This window comes from Penaeus monodon, chromosome 26 (genome assembly GCF_015228065.2).
Source record: "Penaeus monodon isolate SGIC_2016 chromosome 26, NSTDA_Pmon_1, whole genome shotgun sequence".
Lineage (NCBI taxonomy): Eukaryota > Metazoa > Arthropoda > Malacostraca > Decapoda > Penaeidae > Penaeus > Penaeus monodon.
Window position 1 is genome coordinate 39,052,372 of NC_051411.1, and position 11,541 is coordinate 39,063,912.

The window sequence follows — 11,541 nt, forward strand, 5'->3', positions numbered from 1 at the left end:
CTCGGATTATAGGCCGACCCTCCGGGAGCCCCAAAGCTGCAATCATCTCTTCCGAGGGAGGAGGCTGGTACTGGCATGCGCTCACCAGGAATGTGCCGTCCTTCGTAGGATATGTGCTTCATGCTCTCTGCCAGATGTCCCTTTCGTCCACCGTGGGCGCGCACCAAATCTGAAGCCTTTGGCGTACATGGCGTAGCGTAGGAGGGCATGTAGTTCTCCCAGCATATGGCAGCTCCGGCCAGCCCGGCGGGTGTCTTGACGAGGGGCAAAGTGGAGGCGTCGCCGCGGCCCCAGATCAGCCTCTCGCTGGCCGTCGGAAGCACTTTCCGGTGCTTCGCGACGACCTCGCCCTGGTCCGAGATGAAGAGGGCGGTGCAGTACAGCGTGGAGCCGCCCCGTTCGACGATGCCCACGACGATGAAGGTCTTTCGTTTCTCCTCGCCAGCTTGCAGAGTGAGTCCACTTCGGGCCCGAGATGTCCACCCGCCTGCTTCCGTACTTGAAAAACTCGTCTCTGCCCTCAGGCGTCCTGAAGCCAGCCTCGTGCCGAAAGAAGAGCCTTTGGGGTATCCTCCCGGGGAGGCTTCGGGTAAGACTAACATTTGCAGCCAGTCTCTATGTTTTCAGGTTCATATTTGAGAATGTTTTCAACGGTGGATGCAGAAACCGTCTGGGCTTGCCCAATCTGCAGGGGGGCAATCACTGTTTTTGGCATTTTTTGCGGGAGTTGTTAGTTGCTAAATCAGTCGGTTGTGGATTTGAGAGACCCTAGATGTGTCTTTATACTCACGAAGGCGTTGAACGCATTCCCCTTGCTCTCTGTTGCAAAAAAAAAATAAATATTCGTCACTTAATTTTTAGTTCAGTGCATGTAACCTTTTTTACCTAGTGAGATGTCTCCATTTGTTAATTATTGTTTAAATGGTATGGCTAACGGACTTTAATACTGATATTAATAGTTTTTTTGTAAATATAATTCAAATTTTTTCGTAAAGACATGAACATAGCGCCGTAAAGCAAGCAAATATGTATGGTCCTGCCTTTCATAAGTTAGACGAAAACAGACTCAATTCAATCACTCCCTATAACCTGCTCTTTATCTTAAGCAAATTAGCACATAGTGAGTGTTCTTACAATTGGGAAATATAAAACTAGCAAGGTAATGTACGTTTCGATTATCTATAATCTCCGTCATGCACCTATTATCCTTTACACAATACTTTCCCCGTGAGATTACACCATTCAGCTGCGCAAAATACCTCAGACACGAATTAGGACGGATTTAGTTATATCTTATTACACATCAAACCAGACACACACTGTAAACAATACCTAACATTTAACATTTTAACCACCTCTGTCCCCAGCAAGTTTCCCGCTCCCCCCCACCCCGTCCTTGACCCCGCTGACTACCTTCATTAAGGAACTCAGCAAGTAGGACCCCTTTCATTTACCTGCACTAAGGCCACTCTCTCTTTGTTGATATTTGGTAGCAAGCGGTGCCTCAAGAAACTCTCGTTGACACATACACACTACTGGCTATTATTACTGGGAAGGCAGACCTTGTAGACGAGGAAAAGGTTGCCAGTCTGTAAATATGTTCAGGCTTGAGAGACTATATTATGTGCAATAAACACTGCTCTGGTATTAATTTCATGAAAGATATTTACAAATTATATTTAGAAATTGACAGATTCATAGTTTTTGTTTATTTTATTGATAATGTAGGTATAAGCGAGGTGGGTTGGAATAATGAGATTAATAGTTTCTAGAGGAGTTATCTTTTCAGGGAAGTTACAATGAAACTGTGTTAAAGTTATCAACCCCCCCCCCCCTCCCTCATTCTCTCTCTCTCTCTCTCTCTCTCTCTCTCTCTCTCTCTCTCTCTCTCTTTCCTCCTTCTCCCCTCTCTCCTCTCTCCGTCTCTCACTCAGTCACTCTCTCTTGCTCCATGCATGCATGCATGTGTGTGCATACGCCAGCACGAGCACTTTGATGCATAATCAGCTCGAGCTAGAGAGAGAATAAAGAGAGAGGGAACGGCACGACTGGTCACACACTTGTGCATCCCGCCATGTGCGGTAATCAACCGAACGGCTTAAACGGACAGAAGCAAGGCTCTGCACCTGGGTCCCACTGCTCAACTGGAACTAGAAAAAAAAAAACATGTAATTCACAGACCAGGTGACTTACCAATAGTGGAAACCTATTTGTGGTCCAGGGTTCTGAGTTTCACCCTCATATAAGACTGCCCTGGGGCTGGCTCTACTTCTACAGAGACTTTGCCACTCTACAGTACAGCTTCCTAGGGATGAATGAACAGAAGATAGGGGGTTTCATCTAATTGTGCGGTTGCCGTTTTGGGGCATCCTATGAGCTAGGAGACCTGGAGCTTAATGTGCTCGTGCATTGCCCGCAGCTAGCAGTATACTCATTAGGACTGTTATTCTAGCAATATGGACAGCCAGAACCAAATTCTGTCAGGTCAGTTGACTGATCTCCTTAAACAGGCTAAGGGCAAGCTGTTACTGCCTTATTAGCGTTGCAATGGTCCCATAAATACCTTATGCTTGAGGTAGTTTTTGCATATACCATCTCATTATTCCAGTGGCAGTTAGTCAGACAGGCTGTAACACTCACCTTCCCCTTGTTAGAAACCATGCTGGCTGTGAACTTCAGAGGGTGATTGAGGAGGCCATTTATATGACAAGCAAAGCTATTAGAAGCTGTATCCAGTTATACACAAAGATGAAAAAGAAGAAGCTCTTTCGGAAGATTATTGGCGACGCCGGGCTCCCCTTCCCCCTTATTCTCTTGCATAAACCCACCATCCTGCACGGGGATTACTGATTTTTTCCCCCTAAGCCAAGACTAAGCGAAGATGTCTCTGGGTCTATCTACACTACAGCTGCCCATCTATGACTCACCCTCATGACCTTTAGAAAGTGACCGAGTGCAAAGGCCTGCCTGTGCGTTCCTACAGTCAAAAGTGTCCAACATAGCACCTGTTCTCTCCATCTGCTAGACCATGTTGACCACCCCCCGGATCCTGTTATGTGTCTTTCCCCGGGCTCTGGCTCGGAATTCAGGGCAATAGCAGAAGGCCCTGTCCTCCTGCCAGTGCTACCACATTAACGGCAAATAGTGCGAATATATATATATATATATATATATATATATATATATATATATATATATATATATATATATATATATATATGTGGGGGGAGGGGGCATATATGCATATATATGTATATTTATAATATATATATATATATATATATATATATATATATATATATATATATATATATGTATGTGTGTGTGTGTGTGTGTGTGTGTGTGTGTGTGTATATTTATAATGTATATATGCATATGTATGTATATATTATATATATATATATATATATATATATATATATATATATATATATATATATATATATACAACACACAACACACACACACACACACACACACACACACACACACACACACACACACACACACACACACACACACACCACACACACACACACATATATATATATGTGTATATATATTATATATATATATATATATATACATATATATATACATATATATATATATATATATATATATATATATATATATATATATATATATTATTACATATATATTACATATATATACATATATATTATATATATTATATATATATACATAAAATATACATATGTATATATCATATATATATATATATTTTATATATATATATATATATATATATATATATATATATATATATAATAATAAATATATATATATATATATAAAATTACGTGTGGAAATTGATATAAAGGTTTTCCTTTTTACATGTTACTGAAATATAATGAAAATATACACTCTATCACCAAGTTGAAAGTTACCGAGAATACGTTTAGAAGATCGCGAAAATAGGGTTGATAACTTTTTAATTTCGATCTGACTCGACATCGCGTTCGCATGAATCCCGGCTATGAATCCGCGAATCCGCTACACGAACGTCAAACAAACCCTCGTGGATGTTGGGTGTCGTCCACCATGAAGGGGTCGGGCGCTGATTTTGCTCACTCTCAGCTGGAGAAATACGGTTGGAAAAAGAAGGTAACCCATTTTATTATTGTATTTGTATTTTTTTGAATTGCAGATTCGGAGAGCATCGGTTATGGGTGTTTTTGAGTGTTGTGAAGTTGACTGCTATTAGTAAGTCCACAGTAGATTCAAAATTGTTGTTTATTGTTTTCAATTTCAGTCCTATAGGAGCTTGATTTATGCAGAAGTCCTCTCATGTTGTTTTCTTCTTTGATTACTGTAGTATTTTTACGAATATCTTATATTATCTTTTTTAGGCTTCTATTGTAAAACAATCAATAGACCGAGGTTTTTTTCTTTCCAGAAAGAAGGCTACATTGTGGATGTTTTGGGGACCTTCACCGGAAGCCCCTAAGGGGCCCCGGGAAACCAGAGCATTGCTTGATTACCCAACCACTGTATAGAAGCCAGAAATTAAGTCTGACCCAGAATCAAAGTAGCCTACTATTGAAAATTGTTTGTTAACCATTAACCAATGCTGCTGGTGGTTTCCAAAAGGAATACGGAATACAAAAATTCAGTGGAATACGAAAGCCCCCCCTCCCAGGGTGTATTCATAATGATCTAGGGCCCCGCCACCAGGCGATTGTGTTGGCATAGCCCTGCACGGCATGATTGTACTGGATGGCACATAATGGCATGTTTACACTGTCCCCTGGAATATTGTCCAGGCATGCCTTGGCATGTATGTACATGCTACCTGGTGGTGAAGGGTTAATAAAACTGGATACGATGGTGGTATTTTGTCACAGAGACTGACCACACTCTAGAGATGAAGTCCCAAAACAAGGGTATCATGTGAACCAAAAATCCAAACCTAACCATTCCTTCCCTTAATTATTCTCTAGACTGGGGCAACCCCCCTATGTCCCCCATTTATAGCACTTCATGCTAACATACAAGAAATGCAACACTAAGAACTCTGGCTGTGTAAGGGTATTGCAGACCAAGGTTTATTTGTTGTGGACTTAGTCTCTGAACGGTGAATGCAACAGATATTTTCATCATTTCACAGTAAATATGGGGTCACAGCAGCTGTAGCTGTGTTGTTTCTAATTTTTATGCTCTATATGATGGTAGTGTCCATTTCCTTCAATCTCTATGCATTCCTTTTAGTAACATTAACCATGATGATGTTTTTACACATATTCTTAGTGGGCTAGAAGTTATGATAGATCAACATTTGAATTTATGAAAGGCAGAGAAAACAATGATAGACAATACTTTGAAACTGTAAAAGTCTGAAGAAGTAAAAAAAAAAGTGTAATTGGCATCAGTCACAAGCCCACCAGCAGGTTGTGTGCATTGCATCTGGATGATATCACTTATATGCATTATTTGTTCTTTACAGGAAAAGGATTGGGAAAAGAAGAGAAGGGAAATACAGAACCATTGAAAGTTAAACTAAAGTTCGATAACACTGGAATTGGGCATGATGTTGGAGAAGAGTTCAAATTCCACTGGTGGGACCATGTGTTCAACAAAGCTGCTAAGAATATGTCAGTTGATGATAAGGTAAATTTAAATGTGTAATTGCAGTGAATATTGGAGTGGTTGTAGTGTTATCTCAGTGCCAAAGCATTTCTTTGTTTGCCAGTGTTTAAGATGCAGCTTTGCTTTTAAAGGGCATTTTTATTTGTCTAGTTATTTGTTAATTAATTAATTTATTTATTTATTAATGTTTTTTCAAATCATACATGTATTGTGAATTGTTTTAATATTTTTTGTCAAAAGATGGTAGGAAATGTAAGTAATTATAAGTAATAAGAAGCAAATCACAAATCTGTAAATCTGATGACATTTACAACATGGAAATAAATTATCTGCCAATATAATTCACTCTATAGGCAAAAAGAGTTCAGTATTCAGCCAACTATACTAATGTAAGGTACATGCTAAGTGTCCATGTCTTCTTCCCCTTTTTTTTTCTTCTTCTTTTTCTTCGTCTTCTTCTTTTGTGAGAGCAAGAGTGAGAGTGAGGGTGAGAGAAAGAATGCGAGAGAGTGAGAGACAGAGACAGAGACAGAGACAGACAGACAGACAGACAGACAGACAGACAGACAGACAGACAGACAGACAGACAGACAGACAGACAGACAGACAGACAGACAGACAGACAGACAGTGTTTATGCTCCCCAACCATGCCTAGGAGTGGTGTGTGTTTTGTTGTTTGTTTTTTTGTTTTTTTTAAAAGGGAAAGGAGGAGAAAGAAAGAGTCAGTTGAGGGTGAGTGTGAGTATTTTCCCATTTACTTGGGGGCATATAAGTTTAAAGGGGTTTTTTACTGAATGCAGTTATTTATAGGTTTTTTTTGTTTGCTCAAAAAATAAAACCTTTTTTTTTCCCAAGAAGGGTCAGTGGAATCATCAGGAAAAAGACTACAAGTGAGCAAAAAACTTCACAAGATAATAGTAAAAGGTTTTTAAAGGTAAGATATTTTTTAAACATTTTATAACTACTTCTTTAAGAATGGTTTGATTCCATATGTTTTCTTCTTTGGGGTCATCAAATTTCAGTTTTTAAATTTGGGAAAAAAGGGGATTAAAAAGTAGTAGGAAAGTTTTTAAAATTATTTCTGCAAAATTACAACAAATAATAATAGAAGAAAAACTTTTTTACATTAAATGTCAAATATTTTATATATTGTGTAACCCACTGAGCGGGTGCAGGGACGCCACTGCTTTTAGTTCTGTGAAGTTTATTTACCGAGATAGTTCCACAATGTAAAGGTTAAGGGTTTAAAAAGCAAGAAAATTTTGGGTAGACTTTAAAGGTCAGTAGATATAGTTAATGTTTGGAAGGTGGTTGAGTATGTTTAGTTTTTAAAGCAAAAGGAATTGGTGAGTGAAAGGGTTAGGGGGGTGTGGAAAGGTTTTAGTTTTGATAAAGGGATATGTACTTTTGGGAAAAAGAGAATATTTGTTAAAGCAGAAATGTGGATTTTAAAAGGAGTCGATGGGTTGGGAGGTGGGTTAAAGGGGATAGAGGGGGGAAAAAGCAAGGTACGGGTTTTTTTCAAAGTGGGCACGAAAATGGGATTGTGGATTAAAAGGGGACATTACACTGTGAAAGGGACATTGGTTTAAAAAGGGAGGTGTAATAAGGTTTTTTTGATTAAGTAGGATGGACAAAAGGGAAGTGGGGAAAAGGACATAAATAATTGGGGTATTGGAGGATGTGTTAGAAAGGTCTCTTAAAGGCAACAATAGATGGCTAAAGGGGAAAAGGATATGACAAAGGTCGGTCGTGGGACGGAAAACCGCGAAATTCCAAAGAAGGATAGTTATTTTTACTTTTTTGGGGGGGAAGCAGTTAGAGGGGGGGAAAAGGACTGAGAGGTTGAGATGGGAGGGGTGGGATTTTGGTGTTTCTAGGAGGGGTATTAGGGATGGGGAAAGGGGATACTTGTGAAAAAAGGGATTCACGTGTGTATCCGGGAGGGAGGGGAAGGATAGGGGGGATGGTGGGGGGGATAATGGGGCGGGGTTGGGGTGGGGGGGGATGGGTGTTTTGGGAGGGGGTGGGAGGATAGGGTGTAGGGGGAATCTTGGGAGAGGAGGTATCAGCAGTTATTTGGGAGGGGGAAAGGAGAAAAGATTGTAAGTTTTGGGAGGTTGAGTGTCAGTTTTTTTAGGTAATCTTAAATATTTTCAAGGGTTTCTTCTTCTGAGTTGGTTTGGGATTTTTGGGGGGATTAGGTTTCTGTGAGGGGGGGAAGAGAGGACGGTGTCTCAACAAAGGAAAAAGGGAAGGTGAGGTGTTTGTGTGGTAGGGGAAAGGGGGGGGAACTTTTTTTGTCTTTTTACGGGTAGTCGGGAGGGGGGGGGAAGGTGGGGGTTTGTGGGGGGTGATTGAATACTGTATGAGATGGAGTTTTGGATTTAGAGGGAAAAAGAGTTTGACGGGGGAAGGGGAGTAGAAGAGGGGGGTTAGATTTTGGGGGGTGGGTTTAGGAGAATTTGGGTTTAGAATGAGCAGTATTATGGGTAAGAGTAAGGAAAAACACGCGACGGGGCTTTTTGCGGGCTTTCACGTAGTGTAGTCCAAGTTGAATCTGGAGTTGCTACCTCAGACTAAAATTTGTAGGGGGGACAGCCCCTAAAAATACTTTTGGGGGCCGCCAATTTGGCACTGTGCGGTTGGCAGGGCGTTAACGGGTAGGGCCCAGGTTGGGAAATAGGGGGCATCGGCGTGGAAGGGAAATTTGGCTGGGTGTCCTAGACGCCAAAAATTTTTGGGCCTGACGTGGAGGAGGTTGTTGGACGAAAGGGGGGGATTCTCCCCCATAAAAGATTTAAAAGGGAAGGTTTTGTTCGGAAGGAAATTTTTGGGCTAGTTAGGGGGTTTCTTTCGATTACTCGGGGGGGAAGGAGGAGCATTGTCTGAGTTGCATCAAGTCTGTGAGACAGGCAAGTAGGTTTCTCCACAATCGACCAAACTTTGTCATAATTGGCAATTTTTGGGGAGATTAAAATGTTCCCCTGCAATATTGAGGGTTTTAGGGGGTTTTGCAAAGGGTGGGTTTTCCAATATGTCTGTTAGTTTTTTTTAAAGCTATGCTTGGTTTCGGTGTTACGGACAAAGGGAGCGGTCGGGGGGCTACGGAAAAACTTTTCCCACTTTTTTTTGGAGACATTGTTTGGAGAGAAGGGGGTTGTCAGAGTAGGGAGCTGTGGGAGGGATCACGAAAAATCGGCCCCTTTGGCTCGGAAGAGGGTATTCAATATTGTTTTAGTGATAGGGGTAGCGAAGGGGGGGGCGTGACGATGGGGTAGGGTTGGGGAGGAGTGTTATTTGGGGGGTGGGCAATAAGGCTGAAGGGATTTAAAAAGGGGGGATGGGGGGGTTGAGTTTGGGGGTTGTGGGGGGAGGGGATGAAGTTGGCATGCTGGGAGAGTGGAAATGTTTCTTAAGGGTTGATTGTTGGAAATGTATATAGCATTATGAGGGGGTAGTTGTTGCAGTGCGGGGCCGTGGTCAAAGGAGAGCCTGGGGTCGGGAAGGGTGGGTTTACATCGTTGGGGCTATTTGATAAAGGGGGGAAGCCCATTGCCCCTAAATGGGGATAAGTTTTTATTGCTGGCCATGGGAACCTGGATTATGTTGGGATAAAGAAGTCCACCCTCAGGGTCCCCCGAGGGGTAAGGGCGATAACAATTTTAGGGGGGGAAAACGGCCATGGGTCCCTCAGGCCGTTCAGGATGGGACAAAATCGCCTTTTATCCTTTCGCAGGGTCTCACCCTTAGGAGGTGGGTGTAGAAGGGGTTTGGTGAAAGGGACGAAACGAAGGTGGGGAAAGGGAAAAAAAAGCCCTGCAAAATTAGTTGGTCGAGGGTGAGTCCCCCAAAGGGTTGGGGGGTTCCCCCTCATTGGGTCCCATCTCCGCCCCTAAGCCCCCCCACGACAAAAGGGCGGGGTTGGGGGGGGGCCAAAATGTGAGCCACCAGGGGAACAGTTGTTAGGGCCCTTTGTGCCCCCCTCTATTTCTGCAATCCCTTTTTTTATACTGTTATTATTTTATTACATTATGTTTTTATCACCTATAAAATACAAACAATAAGAATAAAAAAAAACTTTTTTAAAACAAGATGCTCTTGAGCATTTTCCATATCCCAATTCACTCTAAAAAGTTTTCCCTTTTATTTCTTGGGGATTTCCCAGAAAATTGTTAACAAAAAAGTGATTTTTCCCCTTTTTTTAATTGAGCTTTATCATGATTTGATTTATGGTCTACCAAAGTTGATAAATTTATCACCTCAATATTGCAAAATTTATGTTTCAAATGATTCTATTTGAATTACCCTCACCCCCTTCCTGATTGCCCTTTTTACCATGCTTAGACAAATTTAAAACCATCATGAGAAAGGTTTTTGATGCATAAGCCCCAAAACTATGCCTATTTTTCCCCATTTTATGCTTTTTTTTATAAAATTTTTTTGTGATGTAGCACTTTTTTTTTTTTTTTGGGGGGGGGGGGGGAAAATTTAAATTTAAAAAACAAATGGTGCATTCTCAGTCTCCCTCTCCCTCAGCCCACCTGTGCTTATATTAATCTCTATCTGTTCTTAGTATTGTTTCTATTGCTTAGAAATTCAGTGCATAATAGTGTGTATGTTTGCCTCTTGCAGGGTGGGACTCTACATAAATCAGAAATATTGAAAGATTCAGACAGTGATTCAGATGAATCTGTAGAACGTGATTTGTCCCACAAACTTACAGATGAGGAGTTGTTTAAGCTCTGTGGAGGTCGTACAGCGCACAAGTAAGTTGATATTAGAGGTGATATGAATGTTTCATCAAGTAAATATGAGAGGAGATAATGTTTCACTGACAGTACAAATGAGTTAATTTTCTTGCATTATCAACATTGTTACACATCTTAGTATATCATGTATATATTAGTATTTACATTGACATTTCAAATACATTATTCTTGATAATGAGTTTTGTTGAACAAATCAAGTGTACCGAGTCTGGCTGTATATTTTGATATCTCTTTTCAACATCATTACATTTATTTTCTTTAACAGAGGAGCACGTCATGGCCTGAGCATGTCAGCCAAATTAGCAAGAGTGCAAGAGCAAGAGCAAAAGCTGATGGAAAAGTGGAAAAACACAGAAGAAGAACCACACCAGACTGCTGACAGAGAAATGTCAAACAGTCAGGAAGAGAAGAAGAAGAAAAAGAAGAAGAAAAAATCAAAGATGGATACACAGATGGAAGAATCACTCGTCACAGAAGAGGTGGAAGTTCCAGAGGAAGATGTATCACTTGCTGCAGTTGGTGAAGGAGCAGAAGGGAAAAAGAAGAAAAAGAAAAAGAGCAAAGACAAAGACCCCTCAGAAAAATGATGGGATGGATGAGACCGTAAGTAGCATACCAGAAGAGGAAGCCGAGGGAACTCACAAAACCAAAAAAGAAGAAAAAACATGATAAAGGTAGACAGAATGAAGAATGCCCTCCAGTTGCGGAAATCATCACAGACATTCAGGTGAAAAAGAAGCACAAAAAATCAAAGTATGTCCAGAGAGATCCTGAAGAGGAACCAAATTTCTATGAGAAAGAAAATATGCAAGCAGAAGTAAATGCAAAAGTTCAAAGCAGTGAAGATGAAAAAAAGACAAAGAAAAAGAAGAAAAAGAAACATCATAGAGAATTAAGTGAAGACCAAGAATTAAGTAATAGAGAAGAAAGTAATAAACCAAAAAAGAAGAAGAGAAAGAAAGAAAGAAATGTAGAGTAACAAAATATAACAAGAAATTATTGGGCTTTTTTAATAAAATCATTAGAAGTACTGATTGTATTTTGCAAAGCACAGATTTCATGAATAACATTAACCATTTCTTTTCACATTAAGGTATCATTCATTTATCACACATATACAAGCCTCATCATTAGAATAAAATTTAGATCCACATCCCA

At 40.5% G+C, this 11,541-nt stretch overlaps 2 protein-coding genes across 2 annotated transcripts in view; one reads left to right on the forward strand and one right to left on the reverse strand.

The window, feature by feature from the left end:
• LOC119589694 (aliphatic nitrilase-like) overlaps window positions 1-715 on the reverse strand; it is a 1,448-nt gene extending 733 nt beyond the window's left edge. The window contains exons 1-2 of the mRNA XM_037938278.1: window positions 601-715; window positions 19-559 (exon numbers count right to left, since the gene is read on the reverse strand). Of these exons, the coding sequence (XP_037794206.1) occupies window positions 19-559; window positions 601-715 (656 nt within the window). The remainder of the gene's footprint in view (window positions 1-18; window positions 560-600) is intronic.
• Window positions 716-4,750: 4,035 nt separating this feature from the next.
• Window positions 4,751-11,541, forward strand: LOC119589695 (G patch domain-containing protein 4-like). Its single transcript, XM_037938280.1, has 7 exons — window positions 4,751-4,801; window positions 4,999-5,052; window positions 5,272-5,281; window positions 5,468-5,631; window positions 5,964-6,004; window positions 10,135-10,380; window positions 10,649-11,541. The coding sequence occupies exons 1-7, from the start codon at window positions 4,751-4,753 to the stop codon at window positions 10,968-10,970; spliced, it is 888 nt and encodes a 295-aa protein (XP_037794208.1). The 3' UTR covers window positions 10,971-11,541.